Below are 16,736 nucleotides of genomic sequence, written 5' to 3' on the forward strand. Positions count from 1 at the left end.
GGTCTTTGTTTCCCTTTAAGTCTACTTTGGACTGTCCTACTTAATTATTATTATTTTATTATTATTATTTTTAAGTCTTAATCCGTGCTCTCTTTTAAAAATATGTATTTTTTTCTTTTTTTTTTCTTTTAGTTTTTTCTTTTCTTTTTTTTTCCTTTTTTTTTTTTTTTTTTTCTCCTTTCTCTCTCTCTCTCTCTCCCTCCGTGTCTCTGTCTCTCCGTTGGAGCCTGGCGGGCGGTCGGGATGGCGCGGGGTCCCCTCAGCTGGATGACACCATCATGCCCAGCGGGTGCAGAGAGTCACTATCCAGCACCCAGCTGCCGATGTGGTAGAGGAGCCGAGAGTACCAGTGGATGCCGGGGGCCGTGGGGTCTCCCATCGGGGACCCCACCGCGGAGGGACAGAGGGCGGCCAGCACGGCCTGGAGCAGGCGGAAGGGAGCGAAGGCCCAGTGCGCCCAGCTGTGCTCCTCGATGACGGCGTAGCACGAGGCCAGCACGCGGTCGATGAGGATGGTGCCCTGGGCGGTGAGCGGCGCGTAGGCGCCCGACACCTCCTCCCGCAGCGACACGCGGTGCACGGCCGCCGGCAGCAGCTGCTGCCCGCCCTCGCCCAGCACGAAGACGCGCTGGCCCGGCCGCACGCGGCTGGCAAACAGCGCCCGGCTGCTGGCGGTCCCCGCCTGAGACTGGTTCTGCTGGGGCGCCACGAAGAGGAGGTGGGCGGCCGTCAGCAGCAGCCGGGCCCGGGGCTGCCGGGTCTCGATGACGTAGAAGAGCTTGTGGGAGCCGTCCTCGCGGTCGAGGAAGGTGAGGAAGTCGCTGTAGAGCAGACGGCCCTCCGTGTCGGCCACCAGCACCCTGTCTCCAGGCCTCAGGTCCTTCACCAGCTTGGTCCCACCTTTCTCCAGGTGCACCGTGGCCGAGCCAGGGAAGCAACCCCCAGATTTGGCCGCCACTGAGTTTTCTGTGCAAGGAGAGAGGCACAGCAGGGTTAGAAGAGACACATGCCGGGCTGGGACACAGGGGCATGCAGCAATTTATCACTTCCTCAGCCACCCCAACCCACCAAGAAAGCTCAGGACACAGCCAGACACCCCTCTGAAATTCCTCCACCCTCTTCTATGAACACGCCCCATTTGCACTCAGTGGGTCCATTGAGAATCCCTTTCCTGCCAGATTTGAGCCAGTGCAAAATCTCCTCTGGATTAGGAGTTACAGGAGTGATTTGTCTCATAAAGGAAATGAGCCAAAATATTTCCACTGAGAAAACTGATCCAGAACAAAATCTCTTCTGGAAGAAGTTCCCATTTGGCTACTGTTTACCCTGCACTGACACCTGATGCTAGATAACTTGCAGACTTTCAAAGCCGAGTGGTTTTGCTGGCATAAAGTATCTTCTGTAAGCAAGTGCCTGTGCTCTCAATGCTCAGGGTCCTCACTCAGCTCTTACTCAAGGAGCACATCTAGGGCAGCAAACAGCAGAGAACAGGAGCAGACTTTGCCCGAGGTGCACACAAATTTTGCCACTGCAAAGCAGCAACCCAAATTTCCCAAATCCCCCTGCACAGTGCTGCACAAGCCCCCATGCTGCCTCCAGCCTTCCTGATCAGAATGGTAGCTACTGGGCACATCCCACACTCAGGCAGCACCCCTGCCTGGCATCTCCAGCACTCTGCTTCAATCTCTCAAAAAAGAAAGAGACCTCTCCTTCCCCCCTAGAAGAAGCATGCTCTTTTCTATCTCAGAGTGTGTGGTCCCAGCGCAGCCCAACACCTGTGCCAGGCCCAAGCAAAAGCCTCCTCCACCTTCTCCAGCTCTCTTGGGAGTTACTCAGAGTTTAGAGCAGCTGTTGCTGCTTTCCTGTGCTACTGAGAGGAACAATCTCAGACTTAAAGAAAGCAAAAGTAGCAATACGACTCTGTCTCTCTTGCAAATCACTTTTTGGAAGCTCAGCCACCTGTGGGGTGGTGGGAAAAAAGTCTGCTGAGCTCCAGGCTGATCTCGGTCTTAACAGAGGGACTTGCAGTGTTCCTAACCACTCTGTTTTTTTAAATATTGGGTTATAGGTTGCAAGTGTCTACAGCTGTTGAGATTCTCCATCCCTCCCTTGCCTTTCCCTGCTTTCTCTCAGTTACTTCCTATACCAGTTAAAAGACCTGGTGATTTAGCTCCTAAAGATGGACAGATTTTATATTTTGCCTCTGTGACTGCTACTGAAATTCCTATGATTTAAACAAATCCTTGGAGTGTCTCCTAATGACTTTCTCAGGAAGGACAGGAAGAGTGAAAATTAGACTGTTATTGATTTGCTAATGACTTTATCACTTCTCCTTCAGAAATGAAGCAGCAAGATCTCCAAGGCCTCCCTCTTCAGGGAGGACATGGCAACAAACAAGCTATGTGCTTTATGTGGAGGCCTCTGCTAGTAAACTACACCTTCCTACAAGCTGGCAGTAAAGGTCTGGCTAGAGCTTTGTTTGCATATTCAGGGACTTGATGAATAGATGTAGTAGTGTAGCAGCTCTACAAACATGCCAGTGAATTGGCAGAGGTGTGAAAATCTGCTTCTTTGAGCAGCACTTGTTTGGGTTCTCTAATTAAAATCCAATAAAGGATCAGCATTGTCATTCTGATTCATGTAATAAATGCAGACACTCTTGGAAGAGAGGACACTTCCATTTTTTTCCCAGCTTCTTCCCCCCCTTTTCTCCCCCTCCCTATTTGTTCAGGTGCAGAAACCCTATGTGCCAATTCACACACATACTCTCCAAAAAACCCAGGACCTTCCAAGCACTATTTGCACAGCAGAGCCACTTTTCCAAGGCACTCAAGATCTGTATTTGAATTTTAAATGTAGAAGCTTGCTCTAAATACTTGCTGTAGCGCATTATCAATGTCCCTTTTACCACCCCTGCCTCTCCCTCCTCTGTTCTGGTGACAATAATTCAAGCCTTGGGGGAACTCTTCTTTGCATTCCAGTCTCCTGGATCATACTTTTTGCAAACAGAGATCTAGATAAAGAATCTTCCTGCTGGCATTATGGGATTTAATCTTCTCATGAGATGCTCTGTCATGAAATGAGGTTTGGACAGTTTAAGATCAGGCTGAGAGAGCGGAATTCAAGCCTGCTCCCTTCAGCCTGCCTCATACAGTCACACGACCCTGCCTGACACCCTCCAAATATTGCCCCCGAGTCCTTGTGTGCCGAATCTCAATGAGCAGCTTGGGGTGGCTCCTCTCCTGTGAAATACCCCTGGGGTGGATTAGGAGGTGCTCCTGGGCTAAGGTCACCGGGCGCCACAATCGGACACCTTGTGCTACAAAGCCCATCTTGGCTATTGAAAGGGGTGTTTCAGATCTCCACGCAGCTGACAGCTTTGCAGGGCCTCTTTTCGGCTAGAAAGGACCCAGGAGCTGAACAAAAGCAGTAGCAGGCTCTCAGGACAAAGCCCACATGGGGCCAGGAGAGGTGCTCAGCCTCTGGGGAGCTCTGAGTTGGAGTGGAGGACATGAACCCCTCCTGCAGGTGGGCACGACAGGGCAGGGCTGGTTTCCCTGCCATGGGGCTGCTGGGTTCAAAGCAAACGGCTATATTTAAAGAAAACCCATTGTTTTCTTTTGCAGCCAAGTGTCTCCTGACACATCCAGCAGGTTGCTGAGCTAGAGTATGCTCTTAAAAAGAGCTTTCGATGTCATACAGCTGGATGGATGGATGGAGGTGGTGGAGCTGGGGGCTGTCACTCGCTGACAGATTTGCCCCACCAAAAAACGTGTCAAGTGTCAAGAAAAGAAACTCTGCGAGTCGGGGATTTCTTGCGAGCTGTTCCCGGGTTGAGACAGCGTGTGGCGTTGTAAGCACAGGGGAGGGGAGGAAAAAAATTTATGTGTATGTGTATCCCTATCTGGGAATTTCCTAGCGGCTACCGCTGAAGGAGGCTGGGGACCACGTTACTTATTTATTTTCCTGGCCGGCTCCCACTTGGAGATTAGCACTCGCGAGTAAGGCGTGCAGCCAGAGAGGCGGCTGGAGACGGCCACGAGTGTTTGTGTTGAACATGCTCCTTGGATGGGGAAAGCATCAGACCCCACGGGGGGAGGAGAAGGGTGTGTGGCTGCGACGCAGCTCTCGTGGGAAGGCTGGCCAAGCAAATCACCCAAATGAAAGTGCTGTGAAAAACTGCTGCAGCTGGCTGGGCTTTGTTTTTTCTTTCCCCCTCACTCTTTCCTTTCCTCCTACGGGGTCGTTAAGAGGCGGGGGGAAGGCCGGCTGCGCCCTCGGGGCTCTGCAGGAGCCCCGGCGGGGCAGGCCGGGTGATGGGGACCCTGCGGGGACGAGAGGAGGGAGCCCCGCGGCAGAGACAGGCGACAGAAGGCTCTAGGGCGCTGAGTCGTGGCCCGGGGGTGTCTCCCCACCTCGACACGTCCCTGGGCAGGCTGCCCGCCTTACCTGCTTTGACGGAGCAGTGGATGTGCGCCTTGGATTCGTAGTAGACCCAGTCGAAGCCAGCCTCGACGGCCAGGCGGGCTAGCATGCCGTATTTGCTGCGGTCCCGGTCCGAGGTGGTGATGTCCACGGCGCGGCCCTCGTAGTGCAGGGACTCCTCGGAGTGGTGGCCGTCCTCGTCCCAGCCCTCGGTTACCCGCAGCTTTACCCCGGGCCACTGGTTCATCACCGAGATCGCCAGAGCGTTCAGCTTGTCCTTGCAGCGCTGCGGGGATACGGGCAGATAGGAAAGGGTCATTGTGGGGGTGCTGCAGCCAGGGGAACACCCCCCCCCCCCCTTCGTTATCTATACCCCCTTGGGCCACATTCTGCTTCTCTTTCCAGCCAAAGAGGCGGCATTCCTGACCTCCCCGCCAAACGTGCCCCAGGATGGGCTCAGCCGGAGCTGACCACCTTCTCCCCCGCTGCCAGGGAGGGACGGGGAGGTAGCTGAGGAGGAGAAGAGTGAAACCTGGGGACACGGGATGAACAGAGGATCAAAAACCACGAAGACCCACAGGGACGGACCTTTTCCCTGCCCTGGCACCTGCTGCAGGGACAGGGGGACCCCCTCTGCCGGCGCTGGGGTGTGAGCGTGGCGATTCAAAGCCACCTGCACGGAGCAAATTCCTGCCGCTAAGTGCCCTGTCCCTTCCCGAGAGCAAAGTTTCTGCCCAGAACAAACACTCGCCATATATCTCAGAGTCACGGATTCCCCCCTGGAATGTCTCTGCGGGTCTTTTCAGCTTAATTCTGTGTTGAAAAGGGTATCAATACATGTTAACAGCCTTTATGTTCTGGAGGGAGGGGTGTTTTTTTTCTTCTCTCCCTTCGCCCATCACTCATTAGAGCCCTCAAAGCTGCATGGGCTGGGAGCATTCACTCTGCTTCAAACATATATCGGCGCTCGCCTACAAAGCCGAGCAAATCCATACAATAATATAGCTCTTAGTGAGAAGATGAAAAGCAAGGGAGGGCCAAGGAGGGAAGTTAAGCGGAGCAGGGATTCTATGCAAGCTGGGAGCCCCTTTGTGTGGAGTGAAACCCTTCCAACTTCGTGGAGAAAGTACTGCAGGGTTTTTCATTGACCCTCCAGAGCCACCAGCCTTCCCCGGGCTGAACTGGGCCCAGCAGCACCAGGAGCATGTAGGGGTCGAGTAATGACCCCTAAGGACGGGGGAAAGTGAGGAAAAGAGATGAGCTGAAACCCTGAAAGTTTTGGGGAGATTCCCATCTTAGCCAGGCGGGGAATAGACACAGTGGCGACCGGGGAAAAGGATTCTGAGCCCGGCAGAAACAGGAAATCAGCACCGAAAGCATTGAAAAGCACTTGACTAAAGGTACAGAGTTAGAAAGACACACACTGCCAGCTTTCTTCCTCCTTTTTGTGAGGAAAACAACCCGTGGCTATACCCGATGTTATTCTCTTGATGCAAATACCGATGTGCCTGTAAGCCACGGCGGGATGCAGTAAGCTGCTCTTCCCACACTTTTGCTGGCCTGACTGGTATGCTTGGCCTTCTGCAGGACCATTCTCCCCAGCGTGCTCACAGCACAGCCAATAACAGACCACGAAGTCCCCCTTTCACAGCTCCCAGGAAGGCAAAGCTTCTCTATTACTCCGACGACGCTACTTTTAGGGACGTGATAAGGTTGCTTAGCAAGGAAGTTCCCATGTGTTCACCAAGAGCCATAAAAGTGATTCCAGCAACACACAGGTTGATATAAAGAGATATAAAATTCCCCGAGAGATATAAAACACAGTCATGAGCTCACTTTGGACTCTCTGGCCTACCGTTTTATGGAGAGAGACGGGTGTTTGGGTTTCGGCACCGTTCCCGGCAGCAAAGTGCAGTAGTACAAGGAAGTTGAGTTTGATTTTTTTTTTTTTTTTTCTCTCTCCCTCTCACACCTGAGTGGATAGATACGCTCCTTCACTGATTTACAGGGGAAAGGGGGAGAAGGATCAAACGTCTCAGCTGGTGATAAGGCGACAGCACTGCGCGACACGGCGATGTCTTGCCCCGCACGGGAGGAGCGGGCGCGGGCAGGGACGCGGACAGCGGTGCGCGCAGCGCCGAGGGGCTCTGGCCGCTCCGGCCCTGCCAACACCCCTTCCCGGCTCCAGGCGGAATAAAGAAGAAGAAACGGCCTCCTAAAGGACTTTTCTCCCTTTTATATTGCTTGAGCTGGATTGTCAGAGTCAAAAGCCGTGAAGCCCAGACTATTTATTAATTCATCGGGTCGTGTGCCACAAATCAAGCCCAATTCTGTTCAGCCACCGTGAAGCTCAGCAGGGCTGCCTCCACTAACGCTTTGTGTGGAGGCAAAGTTGTTCAACAAGCCCTCTCCTGCCAGCTCCTAATCTCTTCACAAATGAATTGCTTGAAGGAAACACTTAACAGGTACCTGTCAGTGTAAACAACCTGGTGGGCTTCCTAAATGCCAAGTTGATCTCTAAATTCCTCACATCACGCACTAGTTGTGTGCCTGCATTACACGAGATTGCTATTTTATTTCATACAAATTCCAGCTTTATCATACTGACCTGGCCTCCTTATCTCTCTCCCCAATCCAGCCAATGGCCGGGGTTGGGGGGAGGAAAGGGAGGAAGGGGGGAGCCCTTAGCAAACTGCTGGTGTCACCTGCAAAGTTGAGAACCTGACTTACCTACCTCTGTTTGCGTTCCCCCCCACCTCTTCAGAAGTTAATATTAACTAGCGACTAATGCATTCGGCAACCACTCTGCAAGTTTAACGATTCTGTCCATGAAAGATCTCTCCATGGTTGAAGGGCTCCCGAAGCCGGCGTTTAAAGGCTGGGATTTAACGAGAGGTTGCTGGCCGAGCGAGAGAGGGAAGGAGAGGAAAGCAAGGCAGGGAGGCCAGTGGCAAGACCGCACCCCGGGTCGCCGAGGACCCGGCCGTGCCCGGGCAACGGGGAGCGAGGGCAACCAGTCCGCTCGCTGCCCGGCCCCGCTCCGCTTCCCCGCTCCCTGCCTGGCCCAGGGGTACCGGAGCTCCGCTCGCTCCCCGACCTCGCTCCCCTCTTTGCCGCCGGGTACCCGGCCCTGCGGCCTCCCCGGCCCCGCCGCTTTCAGCCCACCTCCCCCCTTTTGTGTCTAAGGCACGGGAACAAGAACTGAAGGAGGAGGGGGGGGAAAGTATTTGTTTTCGTTTCGTTCGTCTGAGGGAAGTTGACAGAAGGTCAGGAGTTCAGACGCTGCCAGCTAATGCAGCGGGAGCGGCCAGCCGCGTAGCCGGCGCAGCGTGCCCCGGGAGAGCCGCGGGGCCGGGGTCAGCCCGCAGTCCGCCCCCGGCCCGTAGCCCACCGCTCCCGACCGTGCCCCGGCTCCCCCCGCGCCCGCCGCCCCGCTCCGCTCCGCTCCGCCGCGCACACGCACCGGCGCAGCCGCGCAGGGAGGGATGAGCCGAGCCCCGGCGGGAGCCCGTCTCCCGCGGAGCCGCCGCCGCCGCCGCTGCCGCCGGGCTGCGGAGGGAAGGGTGAAACCCGAGCCGCCGCGATCGATACGCGAGGGGAGTAAGTGGAGCTGAAAATGCGAGAGATGCGGCTCCGGAGGCAGCGGGGGCGGAGGACCGCGGATGCGCGGAGGGGCGCGGGCCGCGCCCGAGCAGGGACCGGCACCCGCTCCGCTCCGCTCCGCACCCCTGCGCGGGGCGGCGGCGGCGGCGGCGGCGGCGGCGGCGGCGGGCGGAGGCGCCGCCGCGCTCCGAGGTGCGGTGCGATTTAAGGTGGTCGGGAGGAGATGGTGGCGGCCGCCGGTCCCTCGCCCCGGGAGACCCGGCAACGTGCGGAAAATCAGGCCGAGGAACGGGGAGAGTTTGGGAAATTCCACCCCCCACCCCCCCTTCCCCGCGTCCACTCCCCGCCTAGTTCTTCCAGGCGAGTCCTGCTCTAGCACTGAAGGTGGGGCTTAAATGTATTAATATTAAAAAAGCGCTGTTGACCTATATTTGGAGGAAACCCATTTCCAGTGTCTAGCTTGCATGTAGTTTCTGAAACTCCGGGATTGGCAGAGCAATTGACTTCACCGAGCTCTCTGTTGAGCATGAATTATAATTACGAGGTGACGCTCGGAGCGGTTCTCTTTCTCTCTCTCTTTCTCTCACCTTTATCTTTTTCTTTCTTTCTTTCTTTCTTTTCATAAAATAGTTCCGCAATCCGATTCCACCCGAAATCCAATATTTACCCAGTTGTAAACCTTGTGCCATCAGATTTTTTAAAACAGAAGGTGATGCAATGCCGATAAGTTGTAAGTCCCTCCCCTATGGAAGTACCAGAGCATTGGCGGCGAGCATCCTTAAAGAAATATCAATATATTTACGCTCTGATGGGCACAATTGCAGATGATGGTATTGCAATACGAGCTATATAATACGGAATCAGATGAGGAATGGTCGATCCGGCTTCAGCTGCCTTTTGTGAGTGCACGACTGCATGCCTACTAAATTTAGAATATGCTCGCGAGGACAACAATAAAATAATGAAGGTTAAAATGAAATGAAAAGGGGGGAAAAAAGAGGAATTAAATAAAATCTATAGAGAAAAAAATCAAGTCAGCAGGCGCAGCAACCGCGGACTACGTTTGTAATAATGAGTGGGTGGCCTGGCGGTCACTATACACTTGGGGTCCTCTGAGCTGTATGCAATTCGTTTGATCAAAGTGCATCCTTGGGGACAAATGCAAACAGCAATCTCTAACCAAGTTACAGGGAACGCCATGGCACGGTAATGACTGTAAGTATCACACAGATTCCCCCACCAAATATCCAAACAGCTCCAGCTCCAGCCCCTGCTAACTTGGCCGGATAGATGTTATTTACATTCAATGGGGAAACTAGTCGAGTTTGGAGGGGCGGGGGGAGGAGGGGGAGAGGGAAAGGGGGGGGCTTTCAAAAATACTAAGACAGATGCGTCCTTTAGGATTGCTCAGAGAGGTTAACAAACACAAATACAGGTATCTCTGTGGCTCTACCTGAGTCATCAGTCTGTCAGCTCCCGTGTTCTCTTCATCCTTAAAAATAATGTCAGGGTTGTAATTTGGGGTTAGTTCTTTAAATCTCTCGGAGTTTCTTGTGATCTTCCCTTCATATCTTCCACTGGCCCCTAGGGTCTTCTCTGCCACATTGGGAATAAACTGCTTATAGGCTAAAGGGGTCAGCTTTTTGGGGTGTCTCCTTTTTCCAATGCCCCTGCCTGGTCCACAAGTCAGCCCAGAGGAGACTAAAAGAGCGCAGATGAAGCCCACCAAGAGAATTCTTGTCAACAGCAGCATTTCGTCCATTGAATCCAATTACTTCAAAGCTCTCTGTGCCTATCCCTGGCTGTCTCTCTAGAGCTCTCTCTCCTCCTATGTCCTTGTCTGCTTTCTGAATCGTATACTATCCACCGATCCCTAGCAAGACAGGTGCTGGAATGGCAGGCTTTAGGTCGCTGATAACGGAACACATCGGAGTTTGGTCGGGAGACAGCAATCGAGAGACAAAAAAAGGGTCTGATTTTAATGGTAGCAAAGCAAGACGCTTGTGAGAGGAGTCTGCCTTTAGTTCTATATTATAGCTGCCAGGGCCGAGAGCTGATTGGCCAAGGCGAGACAAGCTTGTCTTCTGATGTTTTAACCCTCAAAAAGGCAACAAATTCTTGAAAGATTTTTTTTTTCCTTTTACCTGAAGGGCTTGGAGCTGAGAGGGGTGGAGATCGCGCTTTCTTGGGATAACATCAATTACACGCTTTTTTTTTCTTTCTTTTTTTTTTTTTTTTTTTTTTTTTTTTTCCTCCAAAAACTTTCTTGGCAGAATGGTACATTTGTCAGCAAGAGGAACAGATGCCTCTCTGAAAGAGGGGAAAAAAATTAAGATTAGCAGGCTGCTTCAGTGCAAGTCAAGTTTCTAAGGGCAGTTGTGGTTAAATAAAATGCCGAATTATCGGGGAGCCGTGCAAATAGGAACATACTTGGGTAATATTAACGCCCCGGGGGGGAATAATGCCATTTCAGAGCGCACCCACCTAAATGGCTTTGTAACAGGTTTCTTGCCCCTGGAAAGGGAGATTGCTCTCCCTCCCAAAGACATACATTTTTAAACACACTCGCCTTTTAGCTGATAAATGACCACTTTAATAGCAGAAACAGGTCTGATGCGAAGCGGCAGTTAAATGAAGTTAGTGTGTCTGACTTGTGTATCACACAACTGCAATGTGGCACTTTTTTTTTTTTTTTTTTAAATAAAATCAGGACTATCACCCAGTTTAAAATAACGTATCTTCGGAAGTGCACGAATAGTCAACTGATTAAAAATAGATGGTCTCTTGAGCACGCTGGGGCTATATTCTTTGTTTCTTTGGTCAAAGTCGGAGAGGAGCGTTTTAGACTCTTACACCTCCTTGCGGGGTGTCATTAAGTTTTTAAGAAAAGCATAGTGTTGAAAGCATCCGCAAACACAATTAACAGAGATCGATCCAAGCAAAGTGAATGGAAAGGGGATAAGTTTAATGTTAAATTAATTGTTATCTCATGCAGCGTGGCAAGTGATGTCTTTATCCCGATCTCCAAAAGCTACTAATCAGACAAAGGTGTTGAGAGACGAGCAAAATTGCAGAGATGAGGCTGATAGAGCAGGTTAGACAGAACAGAAGAGTCCCATATGAGCAAACACTTCTCTGCCTGCAAAGTGCTCATTTGCTTCTGCTCCTCAGAAAATACAATTTGTCCTAGGATCTAGAAACTTTCAGGAGTTTTTTAGGAGTTCTTAAAAATTCCAGGACGCTGTGCTAAAGTAATTCAAAGTCCACTTTCTCAGAAAAGCACAACACATCCAAAGAAAAACCAAAAAAACCCCTTTATTTAAGTTGTGGAGTTTAAAAAAGAAAAATAAAAAGGAAAAAAAGAAATTAAAAGAGCTCTTTGGGGTGAACAACTATATGGGAGTTTTCCGGTCTGTGACACTGAGTTGAGTAGTAATCAACTTAAACCTTGAAAATGGACTTTAAAATCAGTTTTTAAGTGGTAAAAAAGTTGTATACCCGTAAACTGCAACAAACAGGTCAGCACGGACTTTTCAAGGGACAAAGTGGTCTTTTCAGGTAAACTTTAGAAAAGTGGCAAAAGAAGTGGTCCGAAGTGGTCTCATGCCGACTCTAACTGGTGCTCTTTCATCTTTTTTAGCCTATGCTTTTCTTCTGCTATTTACGTTTCTTTATGAAGTTTCAGTGAGTCGTCGATTTCTCTTTCCTATCTTTAAATTGAGGAGTTTTGACTTGGAAATGGGTAAAAAGTTAGAAAGTCAGCAGCTTGGCTCCTAGGTTGTTATCAACCAACTTAGTTGCAGAAACAAGTTGTATAACAGCTAAATACCTGCTTCATGCTATTAAAAAACAAACTTAAGTTTTATCTCGCCGTCTGCGTGCATGCGAGAAGACAGATACAAGGAATATATAATTTATACAAAAGAGGGTATGTTCTTTTGATGTGGTTGCCTAAACAGCATGACTTGATATAACAGTTGATTAAACAGCGCCAAGGAATAAAAGCTATCCTTAATGGTGTGGAACACTGCAAAACTTTTATCACCCCTCTTACCTTGTCCCCCTCCCCATGGGAAGAAGATCGATATCCCAGGCACTAGATGGGTGGACATCGCAGTGAAGAAATCTAGAGAATAAGGACAAACTCCCTCATTATCAGATTGCCATATGTACAAAGCAGTCACCCAAAGATTAACAGGGAAGGAAACGCAAAGAAGGAATTAATTAAATGCAAGTAATAAATGCGCGGGGCGGGGGGGTGGGGGGGGGGTGGGTGGGGGGGAAGGGAGAAATCAAGAAAAGTTGTAACTGTGGGAAGCTCGAAATCCCCCTCCTATCAAATTAGATGTGAAAGAAAGCAGAGCTGGGGGAGCGGGGAGGCTCTGCTCAGCTTCAGCGCAGGCTGGAGCTGGCGGCGGCCCCGCCGGGAGCCGGGCGGGGGGAGCCGGGGGTGCGAGGGGGACACCGGGGGAAGCCGGGGGAACCGGGCCGGCGCTCCCGCCCGCCCCGCCGAGCCTCCGGGATGCGCCCTGCCTCTCCTGCCCACGAGGAGCTTTTCTTCTTTCTTTTTAATTATTATTTAAATGCCACAGCTTCTGGGAAAACAACAGCCCCCAAGTCTCCGCTCCGCGCTCCCGGCAGCACGGGGGGCGGGGGTCCCGGCCCTGCCCCCGGCCCCGGCCCCGGGCTGCCGGGGAGCCCCGAGCCGAGCCCTGCCCGCCCCACACCCCGCCACAGCAAGCACCCCAAGGCAGCAGCAGCCCCCGGCCGGCACCGACGCCTTCTTAGGAGGGTCCAGAGCCCGCAGCCGCTGCTGTCCCCATGGGCCGCGGTGTCCCTCAGGGCTGCCCAGCGTGAGGGTGCCGGGGAGGCCCCTGAGTGAGGCCCCTAAGTGGAAGTGGCTCGCTCCACTGCCCTGCCACAGCGCCAGGTCCACTGCGGAGCTGCCACCAGGCTCCTCAGCAGCCCCCAGAGCCCTGCTGGAGCGCTGGGGCCCTTGGGTCATCCAGACCTTGATCCACACCACAGTCCTGGGAGCACCCACTACTGACCCCAGTGCAAGTACCCAGCAGAGCCCCATGGCCCCGCACTCCTCGCTGACACACGGGCTCTTCCAGGGGCTCAGCCAAACCCACTGGAAGCTCTCACTGTGGTGGCACGCATGGCGCCATTGCCAGCACTGTCCTGGGCCATCCCCATCCAGCCCGGGCTGCAGAGGGGCAGTGATGGATGCACCCAACCCCCAGACAACCTCTTTGAGAATCAGACATCATCTTCTTTTTTTGTGAAATCCGGATTTGCTGATGGCTGTGGGCTCTGCATAAAGCTAAGGAAGGGTTCAGACTGTGCAAGAGAGGTTGCTCAGTGGCCGTTTGAAGTTTCCAGATTTTCCTTGCACTGATAAATTTTGGTTGATGAATCTTAAAATACAGAAAACTACACATGCAAATGATGTGTGACTTTTAACTGGATCTTAACTATTTATCATCTTTAATAGCCAACATTTGTCCTCATGCTTAATGTATAATTTTTCAAATAAATTATCCTTTTTTGGAGCATGAAAGCTTCATTCTTGTAGCCTCTTTGCACCTGTGGCACTTCTCAAGAAATTTGGGATCAGAGCAATCATTGCCAGAGAAGTAGATCATGAATAACTTCAGTGAGAACAGAGGTTATACTAAAGTAAAGCTGGTGAAAATAGAAGGAGACTCAGGAAGAATTTCCACCTGAAGTTTTGTTTGATTCTTTTATATACCCCACCCTCCTTCATGGCAGTGTTAACCCATTTTCTTTAAAGGAATTGGTGCACATCCCTGTTGCCCATCCTCATGGTATTGCAATACCTATCTTGAAAATCAACTTAGAAATTTCAGTTCAGAATTCCTGGCTAGTTGGCAACTATATCTTTATAATAACAAGCAGAACAATTCTTGTTCTATGGAATTTTCTACCAAAAATCCCAAAACCCTGGCACCAACAAGAAAAATTAAGCTCGTAATTTTCCACACATTTTGGTTTGACAGCAAAATTCAGGGAGCCATGCAGCTGAAACCTGGTATAGCTTTGCTGTCCCCTTAGTCTGGCATTAGTCTGTGAGCATTTCTGCCACAAGAAAAAAAAAAACATTTTGTATGATGGAGAAGTAGAAAATATTTGCTTTCCAGAATAACTGTGCATTGATTTTGCAGTTTTCATATCCATTTGCTAGTGGATTAATGCTAATCATTGTCTTGGATATGGTCAATAGAGGCTTTCATCATACATGCAAAAATTTTTGTAGGCAGAATGATTCATAAGACATTGTTATCTAGGTTTTGTTGTGTATTTGCTGTTGAACCAAACTTTAAAGCAGAATTTCCCACAGGTCTCCTTATATCTTCATCAGGGCAATATGTAGTGTCTGATTATAGGTTTATAGAGAAACCCTTGCATTTCTCTTTTAGATCTTTTCATTTCTCCTTGAATAACCCAACTATTTCTCATTCCAAAAGTCCCAGGTGTTTGTGAGTATATTTTTTTTTTTTTTTCCTTCTTGGATTGTAATCTGCATCCCTTTTGCAGTTACTTCCTTCTGGTCATGAATGGGGAAAATCCCAAGCGAGGTGTTTCTGTCCGCGGGGACGGTGGGAGGGAAGCAGCCACTAGGGGAGCTCGATGTTGGGAGTAACCCCTGAGCACCTTCCTCACGGTTTACACAGCTTTTCTGCAGTAGAAATTTGAAAGCAGGTGTTAAGTTAAAAAAAAAACAAAAAAACAAACAAACAAAAAAACCCAAACAAACCAACCCCCCCCCCAAAAAAAAAAAAAAAAAAAAACCCAAAAAAAACCAAATTAAAAAAGCAGCAATAATGGGCAAGTTTTGGAGCTTTATTTTAATTTTTTTTTTTTATAACAGCTTTATAGCAAAGTACCCAAAAATTATTTTCTTGTTGTTCTGTGCATTGAATTGTGAGGTGAGAAATGGCCACAACACATATTTTCTTAGCTTCTGATAACCCATAAAATGAAGACATACTGAGATGTAGCTGCTTAAGCAGCAGCCATGAGTACAAGAATATCTAATGTTTAGTCTCAGTTGTAAAGTTGACTTGCTTTCCTGGTTGTTGGCAGGTGACTTAGATTCAAAGTTCGCATCACATAAACATTGCTAAGAATAAACCTTCAAAAGAAATTGGATCTTTCTCTTGTTGTCATTGTTATAAAAATTGTTGGCTGGATTATTAATGGTTTGTATGTTAATTTGGGTTTTGGTTGTTTATCTAAGGAATTTATCTGGGCAACAGAGTCAATGATCATTAGAGGTTGTGGGTGTATGAAGAGCCAAAATAGATCTTTTTCGCCATGCAGATCAATACCAGCAGGTTCTTACTTGGCTGTCTTTGGGTCCCACCTATTCACAAATGTACCTCAGTATGAAGAAGCTATTTATTCTAAGAGACTTGCTCTCATCTTTTTCAGTATCAATGACTCTGGAAGCTAATAAAGTGTTTAGTGTAAATAAAGACCGTATATTTAATATATATTAATACTCCCCACAAATGGTAAATGAAATTATTACCTTTTAGCAAGATCTACATTTTAATGTACTGTTTTCTTTTCAGAAAAAAAAAAAAAACATGGATACATAAAAAGCATTGGGAAATGCAAGTAATTCTTGGCTGTCTGACTTGCACAGTTGTGTTTTAGGGAAAAAGTGCAGAGTCATATTTTAGAATATCAAGTGATAGTACGCCTCCCCCTCTGTGTGATATGACAGCCAGACAGGGGATGCTAAGAGAAACCTGAAGGCATGAGATAAATTCAAACTTAACTTGCTGGCTCTTGCAGTGTGAGGTTGGCTCGTTGAAAGTACACAAACCAACAGACTGGATCAAGGCTCTCTGTTTGGGCAGAGATCAGAAACAAAGCTTGCCCTCTAAAGTCCACCTCATAGCCAGATCCAGCCATGGTAACCACTGTATTCACTGGGCCATGGTAGCAGGAGAGGTATGTGCATGATTGTCTTAGTTTTTCTTGTTTCCTTACATTTGCAGACTGTTTTTGAGCATAGTTTACATGTTTTCTTCTTTTTCCCTGGCATATTTACACCCCAGCTTTTTAAAACGCTTTGTTCATGCCAGTCAGTTTAGCAATGCGCTTGTTAAAACAGTTTCTAATATATTGTATATGACTGAAAATGACTTAATTGTTCTATTTCTTCTGACCCCAATAAAAAGTGTCCCCGATATTGTTTGAGTCACTCCCTGTTCGCAAGAGCCTACATGTATGTCACCGGGTGACTTTGAAACATTTCTTAGCTACATCAGTTCAACTGCTCTTATTTATTTATTTAGATTTGTAATAATGACAGTAAATGGCCATCTGAATCAATCTGGGCACTTTGCAGTCATTAATACTGCAGCATCGATATCACATAACACAATTATAGTGCAATAAATTACCCACATGCCTCATCTGTTGCCCAACCAAAATAAGAACTGCCTGTATCTATCACATTGCTCATTTATGCCCTTTCCCTCTAAAACACCTTGATAGCAGAAAAAAGGGCTTTGAAATGTTCCTGAAAGCTTAACAAAACCCTGTCCTTTCCAAGGGAGATGCAAATATGAGAGCTGAGGAAATGGCATGTGGGATGCTCCATCAGCTGATATGAGCTGAGCAGAGAAGGGCCCAATCCTCTGCACAGTCAACTCATAAAGTTACTTAAA

General features: G+C 49.4%; 1 protein-coding gene and 1 long non-coding RNA gene across 2 annotated transcripts; both read right to left on the reverse strand.

Annotated features, from left to right (window-relative positions):
- Positions 1-201: 201 nt before the first annotated feature.
- On the reverse strand, positions 202-10,228 carry SHH (sonic hedgehog signaling molecule). The gene is made up of 3 exons (XM_053983391.1): positions 9,482-10,228; positions 4,450-4,711; positions 202-966 (listed from the first exon to the last, which is right to left on the reverse strand). The coding sequence occupies exons 1-3, from the start codon at positions 9,788-9,790 to the stop codon at positions 260-262; spliced, it is 1,278 nt and encodes a 425-aa protein (XP_053839366.1). The 5' UTR covers positions 9,791-10,228; the 3' UTR covers positions 202-259.
- An 895-nt stretch (positions 10,229-11,123) lies between these two features.
- On the reverse strand, positions 11,124-13,081 carry LOC128814628 (uncharacterized). Its single transcript, XR_008439437.1, has 3 exons — positions 12,773-13,081; positions 12,083-12,154; positions 11,124-11,759 (listed from the first exon to the last, which is right to left on the reverse strand). It is a non-coding gene; the product is annotated as an uncharacterized LOC128814628 (long non-coding RNA).
- Between the last annotated feature and the right edge of the window lie 3,655 nt (positions 13,082-16,736).

Source organism: Vidua macroura, chromosome 1 (genome assembly GCF_024509145.1).
Source record: "Vidua macroura isolate BioBank_ID:100142 chromosome 1, ASM2450914v1, whole genome shotgun sequence".
Lineage (NCBI taxonomy): Eukaryota > Metazoa > Chordata > Aves > Passeriformes > Viduidae > Vidua > Vidua macroura.